Source organism: Falco peregrinus, chromosome 4 (genome assembly GCF_023634155.1).
Source record: "Falco peregrinus isolate bFalPer1 chromosome 4, bFalPer1.pri, whole genome shotgun sequence".
NCBI lineage: Eukaryota > Metazoa > Chordata > Aves > Falconiformes > Falconidae > Falco > Falco peregrinus.
In genome coordinates this window covers 7,379,738-7,402,730 of record NC_073724.1, presented here as the reverse complement: position 1 = coordinate 7,402,730, position 22,993 = coordinate 7,379,738, and the positions used below count along the sequence as shown (strand labels likewise).

Genomic DNA, 22,993 nt, shown 5'->3' with positions numbered 1-22,993 from the left:
TAAATAGTGTCTGAAATCTTCATGTCTCTTTCTAATTTGATAAACTTGAAATTGATAAAAGTCATTAGGAAACACAGGTCTAGCCAGCCACATGCAAATACAGTGTAGGATAATTCTTCAAGAACCAGACAAAAAACCCCACCCCAAAACAAAACAAAAAACCCCAACCCAACAAACCACCAGAAAAAAACAGGTACATCCATGTTTTGGGTCTTTAGCACACAGGAATTCCCGGTTGTAAAAAATAAGTTTGTATCATGGTCCAGCAACACTGCCAAGAACTTCTGGTCTCTTCTATCATCATAATTGCTTGCTCTCCAGAAGACACAGCATCCTCAGCACAAAACACAATATGGTAGGGAAAAATTGAGACACAAACATAAATGATCCCTATAACATCTGAAGATGCAGTATGAGCCTCTTTCTCTCAAGGCTCCTTCCCTGTGAGCTTTGAAATATGCATCTGACTGTGTCTGAAAAAGTGACTGCTTTCAAATAACCAAGTCTAACAGGTGGGTTTTCTGTTTTAAATTACTCTTATATGGGACTGGAGTCAGGAAATCATTTGATTATAATCATGGACATAATACAAAGGAATTACACCCTACTGTGGAATATGTCGAGATTTAATTATGAAACTTTACAAAAGCCTTGTGAAACCAACTGCTTCAAATTTTCAACCTGCTTCAAGTTTTCAACCCAGAAGTTTTATATGGCTGTATGCAGAGAAGTTACTTCTTACAGCAGTATTTAATGTGGATCATAAATTCCCAAGGTGAGTGGTGCAACAAATGAAAACAAAAAAAGCATCCAGATCTTATTTCCTTCCACCTAACAGCAGCTAAATAATAAAGTTGGAGCCGAGCTCTTTGCATCACTGGAGCTGAATGGTTTTCTTTTCCCATGGAATTGCTTACCACTTCTGACTTCAACAGCACACAGTAAACAAATTTAGTTTCTTAACCTGTCTTTGAAAGGTACCAATAATTTTGAATAAGGAGAAAAAAAACCCCAAGCACACATACAACCAAGCTACATTCTTTCTCAAGCTTTCAGGAGGTTGTTCTGCTTGCTCTATATATCAGAATACTATAACCTACAGTAATTACTGTCAGCTGACATGCTACTGAAAGCAACAGCTCTGACCTTAATGGAATGTCCTTAAACTCGTTAAACAGTATATCAGGAGCTGTTCAAACTGCAGGTATGTTCCAACGTGCTTAACACAGTAAAGGTATTTTATGATACACTGCACCTTGGTCAATACACTGAATATTAAAATACTAAGTAAACCGTGGTCCATCATTAGCAAGAGTTTAACAGAACAGGTGTTCAGGATAATATTCATTCACATAATTAACAAAAAAGCAATAATGTTGATTTTATGTCAGCACACCTACATTTTTAATCTTAAGTGTGGATAGTATCATTCTAAGTGAATGTAGGTGTTGCTAAAAATGTATAAGCATGTTCTGCACGTTTACAGTAGCTTCTTCAATTATAGTTTGAAAACAGCAATTCTGATTAAAAAATAAAAAGCTATAAATGCAATCAAGCCCATACGCAGCTAAAAAACCAGCTGTGTTTGAAATTAGATTATTATTCTGATAACTGTTAGCTTTAAAAAAAAAGAAAAATGTATCAGCAGTATGAGGCAGCAATAATGAAATGCTGTGACCGCTTGTAGTACGCAGTGCATGTATACACATATATATTAACATATGCTTAACTTCCTTGGACTTGGTTTCCAAGGTAAGTACTGTGCACGAACAGAATTTTCCAAAGCTCTCACGTCCAGCTGAGAAGTCAGTAACTTTGGTGCCTTGGTCAATTTGTAGCCTTTCTGAAAACATCACATGTAGCTTTCCAAGACTCACAGTCTTCATTTAACTATTATTTCAGAAGTGATTTGCAAGTGCATTGGCTTTTTCCTCCCCTCCTCTGTCCTTGCATACCTATTTAAGATTTGCTCAGAGAAGCAGCATTACTCATTTGTTTGGGTTCAATACCAACAAGTTTTGAATCTTATACCAAAGCCAGACTTAACACTCATGGCTGAGATAACGCTGCCTGGAGGGGTGGGGGATGGAGAGGGGTAAGAAGCCCTTTTCCCCCCCATTAGCTGTATAACGACAAGTAAGGAATGACCATTTTCCCCGCAGATAACTTCCTAGATGTTCTCCCCGTTAATGATACAACACCAGCCTTGGTGATGTTAAAACCAGTCAGTATTTTGACACACTTGATGAATAATCCTTCATTGTATGCTATAGCAGAAGTAAAACATATTTATAATATTTTTTTTTCTTAGACAATGGAAGGTATTATTTAAGCCCTGCAGGGAAACTGACCCTGTCTCTGCCTTCCCCAAAGTATGAATCAGATCCCTAGGTCACCAGAAGCAATGCCAATTACAGCTCTGAAAATAAAGAGGGTATTTGTGACATTGAAACATTTCAAAACGTAAGTTATCCGGAAGGGAAAAAACCCCACCACCGACAAACCAAAAAACCAAACCACTTCACAGCTTTATGCAGAAATTTAATGACACTTCTTTGTCAAGATAAAGAGAGACAAGCAGCAGGGTATGAAATACCCTGAAGACAACAGTGTGGTCACCACCAGCCACCTTCCGAAGGATGGCAGCTCCAGGGGCTCCCCAGCTCATCCCAGTTTCCTTTCTAAAAGGGAGTCTCCCTATATAGCCATACATCCTTGGCATTCCCTGCCAGCAGGGACTCAGCGATGCTGCAACGAGCTACGCAGAAGATTAACAGCAAAACGGGACTGCAAAGAGGGGATCTTCCCTTCATGCCAGTGGGATGTTGTATCGCTGCTTCACGTCTTTGGCCAGCCATGCACACTCCAACAAACAGGTACACTTGAAACCCATAGAACAAATCAGCATCTCCTGGTAATGAAACTTGCATTGCCAAAGAAGAGGTGATTGTATATTAAGTGATTAAACTACAAATTAGAAAGTAGTTGTTGGTCGGGTTTTTTGGTTTTTTTTAGGTCACAGAGTAATATCAAATGTTTCCTAGAATTCTGTTTTAAACCTAACAACAAAGAGTGAAATAAAAAACAACAGTCCCATAAGCCCTCACCTAGCCTTTGATGATGCACATTTTATTTAGTGTTTCTTTATATCTGAATTAAAAAAATAAAGCCAGACAGTATTCCCCTAACGGTATGTGACAGCTACAAAGCAAAAACCAGGAACTCAACGCTGCATAAAAGTATCACAATGAAATGCACCTTTTTTTTTTTTTTTTTTTTTTTTTGCTTGTGAAAGTAAATGAGGGATAAATTTTATTTGAGAAGGACAGTCATACCACTGGACTCTAAAGTCAGATAATGAAACATGAATTAATTCAATGAAAATACATTTCCACATCAGCATTCTAAGATTCTTCAGCTAGATCTTGAATGTATCTTTTGTATGTTTGCTTATGAGACCTCCTGGCCCAGTGTTTGCATTTGCTCTGTTACTGCTCGCCTTTGATCATAGCCAAACTACAGTGAAATTGCAGATGTGCTTTTGTAGGTTAGCTTTCTCCTCAGTTCTGTTCCATGATCTTCTGTTGTGTTAGCTGTTAAGCTGATCATTAAGATCCACTCCAGTGTCTTTTTTTTTTAACAAAGAAGCTTTTGCACCAGTCATTTTACCTACAAAAGTTACCTTGGCTAATTTTTGTCATTATTCACACTGCTAAAATAGTGAATGATAGCCTCCACCTTCTTACCCGCTCTTACCCTTTTTGATCTCTACAGTTTTCCCCACAAGAGTGATTTTATTTAAATTTGATATTCTATATTAAGTTTCAGAAGTGCCACATAAAATGTTTTAAACTCTGCAGATTTACCCGCTTGCCCTTCTCCGCCTGTTGTTACCGCTGTACACCGTTTTAGAGGCTTTCTGTTGGATCGTACTCCACTACATAACTGTTTCCACTTGGATTGAGGCTCCCACAGTTATGTTTTGATATTGCTTTCACCAACAGATGCATTTTGCAAAACTAAACTACGTAAAAGCAGTGACTTACTGAAAAAAGATCGAGGCTGGGATGATTTATTTTGCATCCATGTAGCAGGTGGCACAGAATTTCACTGTGTGACTCCTGTGCAGCCCTTTCTGTACGAAGTAGGGCACGTCTGTTAGGAAGGTGCAGTCCTCACGCAAGGACGTCTACAAACGGACATCCCACACCTCCACAGTCTGTTCTGGTGCTGTCGTGGTTGGACCCCAGCTGGCAACTAAGACCACCCAGCCGCTCGCCCACTGCCCCCAGTGGGATGCAGGTGAGCATCGGAAGAGTAAGGGTGAGAAACCTTCTGGGTTGAGATAAAGATATTTTAATAGGTAAAGCAAAATCCCCATGTGCAAGCAAACCGAACGAGGAATCCATTCACCAGTTCCCATGGGCAGGCAGGGGTCAACCCATCCCCAGGAGAGCAGCGCTCCAGCACGTGGTAAGGCAAACGCCATCACTCTGAACATCCCCCTCTCCTTCCTCCTTCCCTCAGGTTTATGTGCTGAGCATGCTGCTGTGTGGGCTGGGATCCCCCTTGGGCCAGCTGGGGGCAGCTGTCCCGGCTGTGCCCCCTCCCAGCCCCTCGTGCCCCCCAGCCCGCTGGCTGCTGGGGTGGGGTGAGGGGCAGAGAAGCCCTTGGCTCTGTGCGAGCACCGCTCAGCAGCAACGAAAACAGCCCTGTGTTATCAACACTGTTCCCAGCACAAACCCCAACCTGCCCCATACCAGCTATGAAGACAATTACCTCTCTCCCAGCCAGAACCAGCACGCTTGCTTTCCAACAAGAAGTTGCTTTGGGCAGAGGTGGTTTTGGGAGGCCAAGACAGGCTTTGGCAAGGCAGGTTTGTGTTCAGACTGGCACAAGTGGTTAGAGTTACTCTTACTGTTTGCAGCAAGAACTGCCATAGTGCATCAAGGCCAGGGCACTCTAGTCCCATAACCTGCAGCAGCAGCTATGTCAGATGTTTCAGCGAAGGTGTAAAAGCTTCAAAATAATCCACATTCTTGCATTTCTCTTTCAGATCCGTTTTATTCCTGTCCTCCTTCCTTCCTTAGGTTGAAACAGGTTTCATATCTCTGAAACTGTTACTGACTGCACTAACTGGATATTATTTCTTCCCAACAATATTCACCCCCTTTTTTAAAAAAAAAAACACCAAACCAACACAAACCCCCAAACTTGCTGAAATCTTGGCCCAAATGGTTCTCTGCAGCAATCAGCTCCATAGTTAATTACACACTGCGTGAGAAAACTATTTGCCATCTTTAAAATAGTTTTGAATTCCCCATCATTTAACTTAACTGAACATACCTATATTTTTGTACTTTGTGAAACAGGAGTGTACTTTCCTGACCTAGACCGTTCACTATTCAACATAGCATGTTTCCAGTGATCATGTCAGCCAGATTTTCAATCCAAACAAAAGACTCACTGATGTGAGTTTCCCGCGTTACCCTGGACATCCCTGCAGCAGGTAGGTACGTTTTCCTGTTAATCCACTGGAATAGTGGCTGGTTTTGATGGTATTCACAGCCAGAGCTAAAGAGATCTTTTCTCAGTATTGAGATACTTCTCATAACCTGGGATACCTCCCAACCTTAACCCCTATTATCTTTCTTGCTACAGCATCTACCTTGAGTCCAATAAAAATATGCAGTGAATCAACAAAAAATACTCCAACAGTAGAGGGGGTTTCAGCCTGAGGCATATCGACCCCTGGGAGTCTATGGAATACTTTAAAGAGAGTTGAAAGATACCAACTTGCAATGGGCTGTAGAAAAACCCACAAATGGGAGATTTCTAACAAAGTCCGCATCTCTACTGGATATATTTCATAATCCATGCGCTGAGAAAGGTTGACAACCACTGCACCAAAATATGCTTTACTGTTCCCAGACAATATTATACTAAAAAATGCAATCACTATCAGTAATAACTGTCTCAAGCAGATTCTTCATTTATCTCCTAGATGTGATCTACAACAGCATTGACACTGTATAAGAGGTTTAGTCTCAGTCCCTTCAAGTCATTTGTAAACTGTGCCTCCCTTTTCCATAAACACACTTACAGATGACCAGAGACCCAATCTGAAAAACAGCAAAGCACGTATATGTAGACTTTAATACTCAAATTTGTTAATAAGAAATCGGGAGGAATCAGAGAGACAAAACGTTGAAATCCAAGCTATACAGAAAGGCAGAGCTTGCAAATCTCTAAAGGCGGAAATTTTTAGATTGATTGCAGTACAATTTCTTCTTTTCATTGGAAATTAAATTACTTTATGATGAATAGTGGGATGATGCTTTGAAAGTCACATTAAGAACAAAGTGTAAAATACCACCCTTTTTACAGCCAAGATGTTAGGGCATACTTGTGCTGAGTTCATAAACATAATTATTTTGAACACGAAAAAGTGAAATGCAAAATTTTTAGCTGTGTTTCTCTATCAAATGCGTATTTGGAGTTCCTGCTTGGGGTGGGGGGGAGGAAAAGCAGGGATGAGAGCGCTATTAAGTTTTACAATTACATTCAACAAGTTAATTTAGAAATCTCTCGGAATCAAGCTCCTTTTGATTCTGTGTACATCTAAATGCAAATTTTCATGCTTTTTTCCTCACACATTCTCAGAATTCAAATGACAATGGTTACAGTGAGGAAGAGAGTACTCGCAGAAATAGAAAGTTAGACAAAAACATGGAGAAAGAATGTAATTTTATATTTATGTCTCATTCTTGTCCTTGGACCTTCCTCCTAAAGGTCTGCTTTTGTTGTGGTCTCTATTATATCCTGTTAACATTTCTATTACTAACTTTTAGGGAGGTTAAATAAACCAGAAAACCTCTTAAATGACCTTGGGATCACAGCTGGATAAAGGCTGACGAGACAATCTAAGAGTGGATGTATTAAATTTTGTCAAAGACACATCTTCATCTTTAGGTGCTACTACAAATAAGCCAAGTAAATAGCAAGCACCATGCCTTACACTGAATGAGTAAGTTTGGGATTTCTGTTCCTTTTAAACATACAACTATTTATTAAAAGTCATCACACCCCATGCTGTTGGTGCCCAAAGGACAACAAGCCTCTTTTTTCCATGACACTCCTTCCTTCAGCTACTCTTTTACCTGTTGGCGATTTGTCCTTGAGCATAACCCGAGCACATTTTTCCTTTGTCCAGGCCAACACAACAGAAGACAGAGGGCTGGAGGGGGCACACGCAAGGCCTCCAACCCCACGCATCCTTTGAGAATGGGGAACGGATCCAGCTGAAGCTGTCAACTCACATGATGGCAATTCATCTCCCCATCCCTTGGCACAAACCCCATCACACACTTCAGAACTAGTTACTGCATCTCCCATACACTGGTGCAGGCTGAGCACACCCGCACAGCTCTTATTAATTTGCTACTTGACTTCTTGCCCATGCTCTGAGAAATTATTTACTGTATATGTTAGAGTCATTCCTACTGTTATGTTGTAGTTAAAAGCAACCTGTTGCACTCAGCAGGCTGATGCCCAGCTAAGAACAGGGATGGGCAGTGTCTGGAGATAGGCAGCAGCTGCCAGCAGCTGGATTCCTGCACAGGAGCACAATAATCCCGATTAGACAAGATGATACCGATCGCCTTACCAAAAGGCAACCCCTCCAGGACCACTATCAAGTACTGTATCTCTGGTTTGCCAAACAATATTATGACCTCATGTGGCAGCCCTGGGAGGATACAACCTTTAGTTAAAACGTTTTTGCAAACATCAGCACTTGTCCTGAAAAGTAGGAGTTAGAGAAAGTAGGAGTTAGACCATGAACAGCACACATTTCAGCTGTAGCCACAAAGGCTAAATATTTGCCTCTTAACTGAACGGTAAAAGTAATGGAAATAACTGTCCTTTTCCTTTCCCTTCACTTCCAGCTAACCTGTTATTTTACAAAAATGCTGACTAAGCAAATATCCTGCATCTGATGCTTGGCTATAGAGCGGATGCAATGGGGAAGGGACAAGAAAGGGATTTTCGCCTGAACAGGAAGACGTGGGGTGGCGTGAAGCAAGTCCCTTGAAAAGAAGGGTCTGTCCTGTCCTACTTATCCCACTAAGATTTATTAGCGAAAGCTGATCTGTTAAAAGGTGTCAAACTGTCGGACTGTCTTACAAGCTGCAAGGAAGACTTCGAGGACTTGTGGATATGCATGCCCTCCTTTTAGATGCCATGAGGATAGATGCCACGAGGAGAGGAAGGCACCTGTGAAGAGTTTACTTGGCTATAGAAAGATGGAGAAAGGTGGGTTTGCAAACAGGCTCAGGCTATGTGGTTTCAACTAGGCTTTCATCAGAGTATTCAGACATGGTACACACGCCTGGCAAGATGAAGTTGCAAGGGTGGAGAAGAACAAATATTATTCTTTTCACAGGGCGTTAACTTGCTACCAACCATGTTCGCCCACTCATTTTGCAGTCAGTCTCTAGCAAGATCACATGCAAAAACCACCAAAACCCAAACACAACCCTCCAGATAAGGGAGAGTCATGGTGGGATTCCATACCACATGCCTGGTTTCTGACTGAGAACCAAACACGGTCATGATGCATCCTGCTTATCATTATTTGCCTCCCAGTTTGGTGACAAAATAAATGTGCTCTTAGAACCATAGAATCATTTATGTCGGAAAAGACCTTTAAGATCACCAAGCCCAACCATTAACCCAGCACTGCCAAGTCCACCACTAAGCCATGCCCCTAAGCACTGCATCTACACATTTTTTGAACGCTTTCAGAGATGGTGATTCCACCACCTCCCTGGGCAGCCTGTTCCAAATGCTTAGCAATCCTTTTGGTGAAGAAATTTTTCCTAATACCCAATTTAAACCTCCCCTGGTGCCACCTGAGGCCATTTCATCTTGTCCTGTCACTCGTTACCTGGGAGAAGAGACCAACCCTCCCCTGCCTACAGCCTCCTGTCAGGCAGCTGTAGAGAACAACAAGGTCTCCCCTGAGCCTCCCTTTCCCCAGGCTGAACAACCCCAGTTCTCTCAACTGTTCCTTGTAAGACTGGTTCTCCAGGCCCTCCATGTCACATAACAGAATTAACAAATTACCAACGATTGTGCTCAACCTTATGTCACCAAGTAGTTTTCAAGAAACCAGGTTAATGCAGGTCTTTAAAGTATACAGCCTTTTCTGATTTGTTGCCAATAATCAATTTTCTCCATTGTCTATGATTAATTTGATTCTTAAACTAAATGTCTAGGCAAGGTGCTTGTCATAGCATTCAGGTTGTTCAGAAACTATTGGTTGACGTCCTAAGTTAACTAGAAAGTTATTTGCGCCTTGTTTTACTTTTTAGCAAATTAAACCTTCTCCCCCCAAAACCCATTGTTTGTATATGGGTAAGAGTAAATAGAAAATGTCTTGACATATGGAAATTGATGCAACAAAGTAAAAAATATGAAGTCCTCATCCTGATGCCTCCAAAGTTGCTGCTTGCCTGTGTTTATATAGATTACTGGCACCAATCTGCTTTGCTCCTCTAATGAATCTAGTAAGTCTGAAATCTCCCTGGGTCGGGTATTTTACCCAACTGGCCTGAGAAGAATCAGACTCATAAAGTTTATCAAATGATTCAGGAAATTCAGTGCGATAAATCAATTCTCTAACTACTATTATGGAAATAAGAAAATATTCTATATATTAAGGCTGAATTCAGAAACACAGCTGGTAAGAGAAAGAAGTCTAGAATACATTTCTTTACATATCATAAAATTAAGTTTGTAGCAGCTGTTTGACTCACTAAAAATCAGATTTAATGCAGAATATTAAGGTGTCACCTTTAACAGAAATACCAGTCTAGTCCTCTTTGCAGTAGTGCCACAGATCTTGTTCTGATTATATACACGTTTTGCTACATGTAAACAGTTTTTCTGGAGGCACATCATTTTTTTGAAATACATGTGAACCCTGACTATGTTTTGAACTAAATGAATCTACAGCATATACCATAGACTATCTAAAAGATTTGCAGGGATGCAAGAGCCCAGAAGTCCTCTGTGTTGATAGAAATGCTTGTTTATATACTAAAAATGTCTTTTTATGAGTGACTGTTGCCTTGGAAACCACTACTAAAAATGAAAGTTTGTCTCCATGGAAAAAAAAAGAAAGAAGCATATTATTCAGTTATCCCGAAATTTACCTTATCTTTTCTTGATCAATCTGAAACATGCAGCTTGGCAGTCAGATGTTCCTAGCTCTTACGTCCTCCTTCCTATTCTAAAATTATATCTTGCTGTAAGTTTTGCAATTCCCAATAGCCAGCAGAAGCCACTCTCTTATTTCCTACCAACCCTCTTAAAAACATACGTACATCCTTTGTCTCCATAGGCTAGAGGACAAAACCCCAAGTGTTCGAGAAAGTCAGAAGGCTGTTTTCTGACATTTCAGTCTTTTCATGCACCCTTTTAAAGTGCTCAACAGCTCTTGAACCAGTAGCATCACAGTCTGAAATTCTTGGAAAACATAATGATCTTAAAAGATGTTATTCTGGGGCATTTGTCAGGTTTTTCCATCATTACTTAGTTGAATAGTCTCCTAACTAGTGCTGCAGCGTGAGCACAGAATGCAGTAATTTTCTAGGTGGTTTCCTTTCCAGCTTTTCCCTATCAGTGTTATTGTTTTTCCTAGACTTTGATTTCTGCCCTGTATGTGGAAGGATGCGTCAATAGAAATAATACAAGATCTATTTTAAACCAGTAAGCAGAGGAAGACACATACATTGAATGACAAGAGGAAGACAAAGCAAAAAGATGTCAATCATCTGACCCTAGGGTGAGCCTGCCCAGATGTGGTAAATTCACCAGGTACAAGAGTCTTTTGGCTTATTTTTGGGAGAATGTAACCTGTTTTGCCACAGTTTGTCTTTTGCATCAGTTCACATTTTTATGTCTGGCAATACAGTCACACATTATTGACCACAGCATTACAGATATAAAATTCTGGGTTCTTTGGCTTCTGTTTGGCTTAGGTTGTCTTGCAGCTCTTGTTCCAAAGAAAACATCCAATTGTACCATTCTATTTCTGACACCAGGAGGACAAAAAAGGGAATAAAAAAATGATCAGTTTCCTCTGAGCACTGACAGACAGTGGTGCACTGGGAGATGTAAGCCTAAAAATACCACTGTTCAATACACAGACCCACTCTATGGATTTCACGTAGCTACAGGTACTGGGCTATTACCAATAAAAACCTCTATGGAGAAGAAACACAAGTTCTAAAAGCACTAAAGCCTTTGTAAAAGCACTAAGGATTTAACCTTCATTTGGCAGAAGCACAGTATGGAACTAAATAGATGCTATAAAACCCTCTAGTAATACATGCAGCCTGCTGTTGGGAAGATGTTTATGTTGAGAAAAAAGGTCAATGATATAACGATGGTCAGTGGAAGCTACAAGAGGACATGACAGCCAGCGTGGGGTTCTTCTCTCTTACTATGAAAAGACTGCTTAAAAGGTGAAAGTCTTCACCAAGTCCACAGTCACTGTGACAAACATTTCCTTCTTCTTCCCCTCATCCTACTTTGGTCATAATTGTGCTGTGTTCCTTTGAAAAGTGTTTTTTTAGGGCTGTTTGACTCCCTACAGAGACCATCTCCTGGACCTGTTCCAAGGGGAGCAAAACCCAGAGGATGGAGCACATTATGGCAGGCAAGGGCATCACGCAGAAAACTTGGCTCTCACCAGATCACACAGAATGACTGCAACATGGAACAAAGACTGCAGCGGTCAGTCTGTCTTCAGGGATGAGGGAAGGATGTTTCCCAGGGACCAGAGACAAAAAGAAGAGAACTGGGCAGACTCAGCCACAGTGGCTGAAATGGTCTGGGTGTAAAGACATACTTGCAAGGACAGAGGGAGATGGAGTTGAAGGAACAAGCAATTTAAAATGCTTTTAATTTCTATTATGCAACATATTTCTATGTTGCTTCAAATTCTTCCTATTTACAAAGTTTCTAGCTCATATTATAGTGACACGCAGCATTTTTGTGCCTAGTTTCAAAGCTTTTTGATCTTCTTGGTGGAGTTCATGGTCAAAGCAGGTTTACCCTAAATGTCTGGCTGACACAGGGTCCTGACACTGGCCATCAGCCTCTAATGTCCCCTCCTTATGTGCAGTATCCTGATGGACATGCTACAGATACCTGGTCAGCATGATTTTCCAGCACAGCATGCAGATGCAAGCTTGGAGGACTGAAGCTCTGAGGTATCCCACCAAAACCAGCTGCCTCACAGACTCGTGTTAACCAGCTGGCTGAACAGATCTGAGAATAGCGAGCATTTCATCAAAGCCTGTCCTATGGTTCAAGAAAGTCCTTCAACACAGACACACTGCCATGAAATATTCCTTTATTTTTATTTTTTTAATCCATATAGCATTTCCTGATTCAAAGCAGCTTTAGCTATGATGAGAAAGGCAGGCATCAACTCCTGTAAAAAACTAAAAAAAAGGATATGTAGTAGCTGAAAGCCTCAAATTATCATTTGGTGGTTTTCCTGAACCCAGCTGCGATAGGCTGCACGGCATTCCCAGTGCCTTCCACCACTGTGTGGCATTCCCAGTGCCTTCCACCAGCCCAGCCGCTCAGCCCCTGATCAGCCCTGAGCGATGTGACTTGCCTGTCACAGGGGCACTTGCTGCCAGCTGAGCACGCTCACATGCACAATTAGCAAGGCTCAGCCAACATGCGAGAGCTTGTTAAGCTGCAGTAATGTTTATTTTTCCTTTCAAGCCTCATAGAAAGAAGCGGTGTGAAGCAAAAGATGTTTTGAGAACTAAACAAGGGAAATCTCCCCTATAAAGCAAAAAACTAGCCCCCTCCCGCTTATTAATACTGATAGAAAACCTTGCAGAGCGACTTGTTTTGCTCTAATCAGCTTGCAGTTCTACATAGACCTTGTTCTAAGAAATTAAATTTACAGTGAATTTATTAGAACACCCCTATTTTAGGCTTAATTTGGAAAAAAACACATAGAAAAGATCTATAATCCCATTACAATAGCTATATTGAATTCAACAGATAGAGCAGAGTACTTACTACAGTACAGTTAAATTGGATGAGTTCCTCATTTTGGCCATACATCACTTTTTAAAGTGAACTAGAATAAAAGGTTGAAATAAATTATTTAATGCTAATTTATTATCTCTATTAGAATTCTGTCACTGTGGGCTATCATGGGAACATACAAATTCTGTGTATTTGGCAAGAGTACTAATGAGAATGCACTCTGGCTCTGAAATAATTTCAGTTTCAGTGATATATATCTGAGTTACTTAAAATCAGCTTACAAATAGCTAAGATTCTTAATGTTGTGGTAATAATCATAACAGGAATGTAACTGAACTTCTAGTACGGTGAAAAAATGTATATCTGAACTTGTAATTTTATTAGCACCAATGTACTCCTTCCCCTTCTTTCTTCGTAGTGCAGGTAGGTACAATTTCCTTCTTTTATTCCAAGTCAAATTTAAAGAAGCTTCTCCAGGTTCAAGAATTTTTCACGTCAGCAGACACCCCCCCAACACCACAAACCAGAAAAACCACCCCCAAAACCCCACCTAAAAGTCATTTTCCACTATAACAATTTACTTGTATTACATAAGGAATTTAAGTATTAATGAAATGAGACTTAAACCTTGAGAGAAAGGTCCTATGTATCTTGTTAGAAGTTAAGCCCAAGTGAAATAAAATGAAAATTTTTATTTATGAATACAAGGCTTGCCACCATGCTTCCATCAGTGGAACAGGTGAGATTCTCTCTGTCCCCATCCTTCTCTTTTAAAAACATCTCTTTGTCAATGAACACCAGGTAACAGAAAGGGCAACTATGCAGGGAAAAAAAACCCCAAACCAAACAAAAACCCAATAGAAAACCCAAACAAGAATGGGAAAGGTCTCCCACTTGTACCCCCACATCTGCTTAAAGTGCTTTTGCCAAAGGTTTTATACAATCCTTACACCACCAAAAATAAAAACAAAGTCCCTTCAACACCCTGGCAGTGCTATTAAGCAACGCTGGCTGAGAATGGAACAAAGCCAACCCGAGCTAGAATTCCTACGGCCCAGACAAATCTGGGAGTGGAATAAAGAACAGAAGAGGCACAAGGCAATCAGCTGTTCAAATTAGATAAGACAAACTTACGCTTGTTGTGTAAGCTGCTTCAGGGTCGTCCTCTAACACTCGCGACAAACCAAAATCAGAGACTTTACACATGAGGTTGCTGTTGACCAAGATGTTACGGGCTGCCAGATCGCGGTGTACGTAGCCCATGTCTGAGAGGTACTTCATGCCAGATGCGATCCCCCGCAGCATGCCAACCAGCTGGATGACCGTGAAGTGGCCATCGTGCTTCTGCAAGTAAAGGAGCAAGTTCAAAAAAATCCAGCTCTTTTTGTTACATTTGTACTAGTGATATTAACTACAGCTCATATTTAAAACACACTTGTAACCCATCCAGCCAATCTTCCCACTGCAAGCTTGCTTTTTCCCCAGTATTTAACTTGATCAAAGTGCAAGCTATCTAATCTCCCATTGTGCAATTTATCTCCCTTTTTTTCCACATTTTCACGTACTCCACGATCCATCTACTGAGAGCATTTAATGTCTTTTATCTTCAGTTACTAAGAACACTTCCCGCTAACATTATTTCTTAATACAAGAACGACAATGCACACAAAAAACTCCTCTCTTCATCTCTTACTCCATGGCCTCCAGAAACAAACGCCCCCTCTTCTTATTGCCTCAGCTTTATTGTCTGCACAAGGTACTACTGTTACCTCACTCCTTGCTTTTTTAAGGGGTTTGTTTGGTTTTTTCAAACAAACAACAAACAAACACCAAAACCCACAACAAACCTGGAAAAAGGCTGGGCTTTACCTTACGCCTGTTCTGCACCTAACACCATATAGTCTCTGAACACTGGATTAAAATGGAGATTTGGGTTGAATTTCAGGGGTTATGTAGCTTTTCCAAAGTCTTCCTGGCCCGCTAAATCCATTAATCTCAGACCCACAAATGCATTAAGCTGCTTAACTCCTGCTGAAGTCTACTGGAGTTGAACATGTAAGTAAGAGTTATGTTGTTAACCACACTTGTCCGTCCTGGTCAGCCTCGGTGGGCCTCAGTTTCCCACCTGCAGTATTACAGTTAATATTGCGGTGCCCCCTACACCAGCAGGCTCCTGAATTAAGGGGCAGTGCGGACCAAGCGAGTACCTGTGCACAAATGTGACCATGGTTTAGGTCTGCCCTCTCTATCCTTTGCAGCAGACCGCTCACAGCAGTGTTTCCGTGACCTCAGCTGGCAGACATTTAGCTTCTCATGGATAATTCAGTGAGCCAGGCTTTTAAGTTAGTGGGAACAGCCAAACAACAGCAACCAGCTCTTCCTAGCAAGTTAACTTTCCATTTTCTCTTTCAACACCTTCAGCATTGGGCTACAGACAACTAGCAGCGTCCTGATCAGCATTTGGGACATTTCTATTGCTCATACATCTAAACAAGATAATTTTTGTAGAGAAGTTTACAGTAAATTCCTTAGATTCAGCAAAGCAACCTGCTGAACTGTATGGATATGCTTAACTCTATCCCTGATCAGCAAAGTGTTTCAGCATTTCCATCATGATTCAGTGATTTGGCGGCTATATCGAGCTAGTCAGTATATAAATATTTAAAGAAACAGGGAATTAGTACTTGGATATAATGAATGTTACCACCCCCACCCCAACAAACCACAAAACCCCAGACATGGAGAAGTGTGCTGTTCCTTGCTTCTCCTATTATTAATCTATCTAAAAATAATAAAGCTGCCTCTAATGTATGTTATACCTCTACTTGATCAAGTGATTACATATTCTTAAGTGATAAGCCATTTATTGTGCACAACAGGCTGCTAAACTTAAAAAGTTGTTTGCCTGTAAAGAAGTTGGAGGAACTAGTTCCCGAAGTCACTATTATTCAGTTAAACTCTATTGGATATATACAGAAAGACAGGCAAATGCAGCAAACAGAAAAGGCAGAGACAATGTGGATTCTGCAATTTGTAGAACTTGCAGAGTATCTTGAAACTCTTTCAGTTCATTTCATAAAATCCATTGGAAGAAAAGCCCAAGTGCAGCAGGACATGAAAACCTGCATTACGGCTAACGTTGACCAGTACTGCTATAACATGACAAAACCCAGAAAGAAAATGATAAAGGAAGATACGCATGGTTGCCACATGGTTAGGCTTCCAAGCTGCTATTCTAAGTCAATGTAATAGAATGCAAAAATTCAGATGCTAACACATCTTTTCATCTAGAAAACCTCACAGCTCATCATACCCCTCAGCAACACTTGTATATAAGGGACCGCGCTTCCATCAGTAGCCAAGCACCACAGCCACCTTACAAACTTCTCCAAACAAAGCATGTTTAATGACTTCTTTAAAACCAGCATTTATGACTGACTCATAGCAACATTACCCCTGGAACATTCATAGGATCACAGAATGGTTTGGGTTGGAAGGGACCTTAAAGACTATCTCATTCCACCCCCCTGCCATGGGTAGGGACACCTTCCACTAGCCCAGGTTGCTCCAAACCCCATCCAACCTGACCCCGAACACTGCCAGGGATGGGGCAACCACAGCCTCTATGGGCAACCTGTGCCAGTGTCTCATAACCCTCAGAGGAAAGAATTTCTTCTACTATCTAACCTAAATCTACCCCCTCTTAGTTTAAAGCCATTACCTCTTGTCCTATCACAAGTCCTCACCGTTCCTCCTGCATCAGTGCTCTGGACCTTTTTTGTCTCTAAATTACCTAGGTAAAAGTGCTAGCAGACCCCTCCAAACAATCATGTCACATCTACAAGCAACCCTCTTCCTTTGCTGTGTCCATACGAGCCACCTGTGAGCAGTCAGTTCTGCAGGCAAGGCTCAGCTGAGGGTGGAGGCACAGGTGTGACAAGCAGCCCTTGCACAACAAGCCATCCCCTGTTACCGGCCCATGATATTTCCTAGCACTGCCCCCACCACAAGAATAAGGGGAACCTCCCAGAGTCCAAAACATGCCAGTGACAGATGTTTTCAATAAAGGCTTTCCATCTAGCAATTAGCAGAGAGGCAAAAAAAAAAAAAAATAATTAAAATATTCTTACATACTTGAAGTCTTCCAATAAAGGAAGGCCATGAACTCCATCTTATATCTCATGTAATGAAGCTACATGGGATTTGAGAATTTAATAATTCTAAAGGCTCAATTGATTCAAAGTTTATTAAGCTGGTTGCAAAGAGTTAATACTCTTCACACTTACCCTGTATGGATAACATTTTTTAGTTAACTCCAGAATTAGGATTTGGAACAAAGCACCCAAGACTGACTTTTGCAAAACAACCAACCAAGCCCTCCCCCCCCAGTCCCTGCAACAAAGCACCAAAGAAAACCACCCCCCCAAACCTCTAGATTTTACCTCCTCCTCCTCATCATTAACAGCTCCATTCTTTCAACAAACCCGAGTCATCTGCAACACCTCCCTTAGCCTTTTATCCCCTTGGATCGCAAGCGTTCCTTCCTTCCTTTTTTTAATTTGTGCTCTTTCAAATCTAGACCGTGCTTGACTGATTTTTCATAAAACGTAACCTTTTCCTGCTCTTTCCCAATCTCAGTATTTGCCTTACCAGTATAGCAGAAACACCTAATTTAAAAACAATCTCATGCTTTTGCCATTCTCTCCCTCCTTCTTTCAAATTTCTTTGGGCTTCTGCCTTGACACAAAAAGTTCAAGCTGCTTTATCTCCACCTTTAAAGAAATGACAGACTTGCTAACATACCAGTTCCGATTTTCTGCTGTCCTCCTTCTGCCTCTGTAATTCTCTTTTCTCTGAATCCTCTTCTGCATCTGTTCTCCTCTGTCCCTTCTCACCCTTGGTTTTATATTGTTTCGTTGCCAGCCTTACAATTGGAACAACTACATTTTTCCTGTCGGCAAAACAGTCTTGTGCCTCTCAAGTCTCTCTGTAATCACTTTTGCATCAGTTTCCCTGCCAGTTGTATTCCCTTACGGTCTAGAAACTGTTATCTTGCAATATATCAAAATATTTGTCTGATTTAAACTGATCAGGATAGGGACTATAGGCCATATTTAACCCTGGGAAAATTCAACAAAGTTGATGAAATTATACCAGGTACGAATCTGCCTTCGTAACTTCAGCATTTGTAAATCCCCACGTACATCTGTGAGCCTAACCAGTCCTCTGGCAGCTTTCCATGATCTCGTTTCATTTGATTGTCATATAGGGACATAAAACTCTCATCTGAATGATATGGTGGTTGTGATCCCAGGGCTTTCTTTTGATTCCCATGATTTAGATTTGAAATGCACTTTTGATAGGGTTCCCACTGGGGTGTTAAGGGTGTTAATCAATACTGGCAGCAATTCAGACCTCAGTGGACTTAGCACATTTATCCTATCATCCCATCAAATTTTAATCAGGCTTTAACGGCTTTGCTAAATAAACTTTTCTCAACAGCTGAGTATAGATGCAATATCTGAGTAGTTGCCATTGCATTTATGGGGCACTGCGAACAGCCTGAAAAAAATGTTTTTCATTCAGCTGCAGTTTGCTTTTGAAAACCTTATGTGCATGAAATGTCCTCCTCCTGTTACAGGCCATTCAATAGCACTGACATATAACAGGCTGGTGAGGAGGGTCAGTTGCTGGGGGAAGGAACGATGATATCCCAAGTTTCTCACATTGCTTTACGCTCTAGTTTCCAGCTCCAGCGTGCGCTAGTTCAGTGCTCTTCTACAAGCCCTTGGCATTTTTCTTCTTCAGAAGATTCTTTCCATTTTACAGCTGAGCAACCTTTTGCAGGCGTGGTTGTTGAATTTTTCTGTATGGTTTCTGGACTTTTATCTACTCTAAAATCCACTCCTTTATTTGCCCTATAAGTCAGAGCACTTTTATGCCTTTATATTCTGAGATGTATACAGAATTTGCTATAGGTCTAAATATTTTACTGCAGCTGATTTAGATCTTATTTTAGATGGAGAATAGCATTGAAAATAGTGTGTCTGCATCTAACCTAAATCATATTCACCAGTGACAGTTCCTACTGGTCACTACACGTAAGAAATAGTTTTTGCTGTGCATTTGTTGTTACTATTCTGTCATGCAAAAATTCAAGTTGTAACTTGGTATCTCCTGGAAGTATAAACTGATGCTTCATCCTATCACGTGGCTCACTCAGCTTTGTATTGCTGGTACTGAATAAGGTCAGCTGTCAGTTTCTTCTTTAATCAACTGCTAACAGGCTTCCATACAATTAGCAATACGTAATCTCATTAAATATAATACATAAAAAAACCCGAAATGATGTTAGTTCATTTTAAATGCTACTGAGTGATCCTACACAAGAATCTAAGTGCCTCTTCAGCCATTAAAAATACGGGAAATCTTTTTATTATTAAAAAAAGTGTTGCAAGATGAAGCTCTTCCAAAGCTTATTTTAGGATGCAATAGTCACCCTCAAATCTGGAGAGAACAGCAGCGGTAACCTTGCAGCCCCCGACCCTGTATTCCTTACCCAGCTATGGCAACAAGAAGGGGATGCCCTGGAATAGCCAGGTGTCCCTGCCCACTCTGTGCACTGGAATATAGCCGCCAGAGAATCACGGAGCGGGACGGGACTTTGACGGGGGATCAGATCATCTCCTTGCCCTGTGTCACCCCGACATGCTTTTCTAACCTGCACATAAAGGCTGCTAGGCCCAGTATTTCTTATCCTACCCACTCTATACCCCATCTTAAATAAGATGCCCGCTTCAATAAGACGCCTCCCTTGAGCCTGGCACTTTGACTGGCATAAATTTCAATTCCTCTTGGCCACTGCTTTTTATGCCCATGAAGACTAAATATCTCTCTTGCTCTTTTCTTTGGGCTTAACACAGGCTCAGTCCAGAGGTCCCATTTGCTTGGCAACTATTATTTTTGATTGTGTTGTGGACTCTTCCCACCTACTCCATACAGCTCCTGAAGCACTAAGGTCCAAACAAAACGCAGTACTCTGAGACCTCGTCAATGGAAGTAGCATCTCCTCGGAGAAGCTGCTTGACAGACCTTGCAGGGGATACTCCTGGTTTTGGATTCCACTGTGGTATTTGCCATTTTCACAGGAACGTGATGCCCCTGACCTACTGCAACCTCTCGAGTCATTTCTTCCAGCAGACTTATTTCTGAGCAGTTCTTCTCTGTTCTCTCTAGCTGATTATACCAGTCTCAGTGGAGTATTGTGCCCTCATCCTTACTTATTTCTAATTACTTTTTAAAACTAATTAATTACTAGATTATTTGTTAAATTTGTTGGGATGATTTTAAATTCTAGCTCTGTCCTGCTGTCTGCCTGTGGTCCTACTCGGCTTTGCATTGCCTGAAAATTTTCTAAGTTTGGTCGCAGTCTCAGGATCCAGAAGGTTAATGAAAATATGGGAAAACACAGACTGCCGAACGACCCTACTTGATATATCTTTCCAACCAAACTCCCTTCTCTTGACACGGTACATAGCAGTACGGTGTCCACTCAGAGAAATCTCATGAAGACCGTATTTCTCTAGCTGCTCACAAGGTTCTCGTGTGACAGAGTTTTAAAGCTTTACTAAAGTCCAGGTTTCTGATACCAGCTGTTTCTCCCATACCCCAAAGCCCATGCCCTGTTACAAAAGGAAACCACTGTTTGACATAATTTGTTCTTGACAAATCCATGTTGGCTCATACTTTTCTCACCATTATCTTTAAGGTGCTTATAAATACTTTTTTGATAATTTGTTCCAGAAATTTTACAGTGGTTGACATTAAGCTGACTGGCCTGTAATTTCTTGGCTTCTCTTTTCCCTTCTTTTTAAAGACATGGATAACACTGGCTCTGTTTTGATCTCCCGGTTTCTTATGTATTCTCCACAAATTCACAAAGATAAAGATCACACCGTGGATAAAGAGTCCACATAACCTATCAAAATCTTTCTGGCTTGAAATACAAGACAGTTTGTAATATATTTCTTGTTGCTCAGTAGGAAGAATATCTACAGTGATTAAAAATACCCAGCATTTCTAAATAAACTTCTCACAACAGTATCAGAGATACTGTTGTCTGCCTCCTTTTAGTGAGGTAAAACATTGCTTGAGAATAAATGTTGGCTTTGTAGCATCAGCGACAGCTTATTAGCGTAATGTTTGATCATGTAAATACACCCTGCTTACAGTTTCCCTACTAAGCAACACGTTCATTCAAACTCAGTTTCTAACTGCTCAGTTTGTTTTTTGGTTTAGAAAAAAATACTGGAATCGGCAGTCTCCGGTGCAGGTTTTCTTCTTTACAGTCATTTTTGAGAGCGAAATGCCACCTTTATCCTACCAGGAAAGGAACGTGCCTCCAATAAATAAAAGTGCCCATGAACTCTGTGTGTGAAAGCAAAAGGAGAAGTATTACTTATGAGCTCTAATGTTGTTCCCTCTCTGGATGCAGATAAATAATAACAGGAACCATTAGATTTAGGAAAGGCCATCTGGCCTCTTTTCTCCAAAGAAGACTCTGTCTAGTGAGGCCATGTTTGATGGATATACAACATATACTTTACAACATTGTTTTGTAGAACTTTCTACAAGTCTTCATTTTTCTCTTTTCTCCCTTTCCCCCAAACTCACTAAATGTAGGTGTCTGCTGCAGCATCAAAACTCTAGTTGAAAAAAGGGCGAGCCTGATAGCAAAGCTGCTCTGAGAGTAACTTCATAACAATTACTGCATCAAAGAGTAATATATCATAATATTTTCTCCTTCTAGGAACATTTTTTTCCACACATTTTTACACTTATCTGAGCCTTTGCTAGACAGGCCTCAAGGGATTAAAATTTGGTGATTAATTCCAGGGTTTCATTTGCTGTAAAGTCTGCTCCAGTTAGTGCTCTAAGGCAGTTAAGCATATTTTTGTAGAATCTTTAGAAAATATTTTCGTTGGAAGAACAAAATATACTTCACAGCATTTCTACCTACTATGCATGCCTGTAAATAAAGCTAACATTTTTTTGGCAAGTATTTTAATTATCTGAAGTGAAAGGAAATATATCAGTCACGAGGTTTTAGGCAGGAAGAGGAGCATTACTATTGCAAAGTGACAATGAAGAAAGCAAGGTGACCCTGTGATTACCCTAGGTAAACGAATCCCTTCCTTCTACAGCTGAGGTTCATAAAACTGGGCAAGATCGGAGCACCTTTCAGACTTTAACATCTGTCTTTTCAGGGTACAGTTAAGAGAAAATGTTGCAAAGCCCGAGGAGCTTGCTTTCCCACTTTGACCCCTGGTAAGTGCATGTTCCCTTCTGAATAAAGCAGGGTGAGTAAGTACGGTGCAGTGCATACGCGAGCCTGCAGCTGATACTGCTGCGTCCCTGGCGCCTGCCTCACTGTGCTGACTGTGGTGAGCATGCCTTGGACACGGGGCAGGGGTAACCCACTGACAGCGGTCCGGCAGCCTGCAGCTGCAGGCAAATACTGAATTATTTAGAAAGAATTACTCTGCTGACAGTTTTTGGGTTTGTTTCACGTGATTCTACATAGCCAGCCACAACCAAACGTCCCCAGAAGGCAGCTTCTAGATGCGTTCTTGGTCTGTGGTGTAAATCCGTGGCCATACCGAACGATGCACGAGGAGGCTGAGCAGAGGCCACAGCCCACAGATGCTCGCCAGGTATCATTCTGGGCAACAGAACCCAAGAAGCAGTAGTCCCCCCAAGCACACAAGCCACCTAGCCTCCTCATCACCCCGTTCCTGTCTATCTGATGCTAAATCCGATTGGTTTAGCCAAGAATGACCCTTTAGATGGAGCTGTGAAAACACTAGATGAGACTTAACTCTTAGCAGCTCCATAAGTTTGTGAGGCATCT

The 22,993-nt window shown here is 41.1% G+C and overlaps 1 protein-coding gene across 2 annotated transcripts in view; it reads right to left on the bottom strand.

Annotated features, from left to right (window-relative positions):
* EPHA6 (EPH receptor A6) overlaps positions 1-22,993 on the bottom strand; it is a 513,074-nt gene that overhangs the window by 42,674 nt on the left and 447,407 nt on the right. For both annotated transcript variants that reach the window (XM_055803065.1, XM_055803066.1), the window contains one exon: positions 14,218-14,427. In XM_055803065.1, the coding sequence (XP_055659040.1) occupies positions 14,218-14,427 (210 nt within the window). The remainder of the gene's footprint in view (positions 1-14,217; positions 14,428-22,993) is intronic.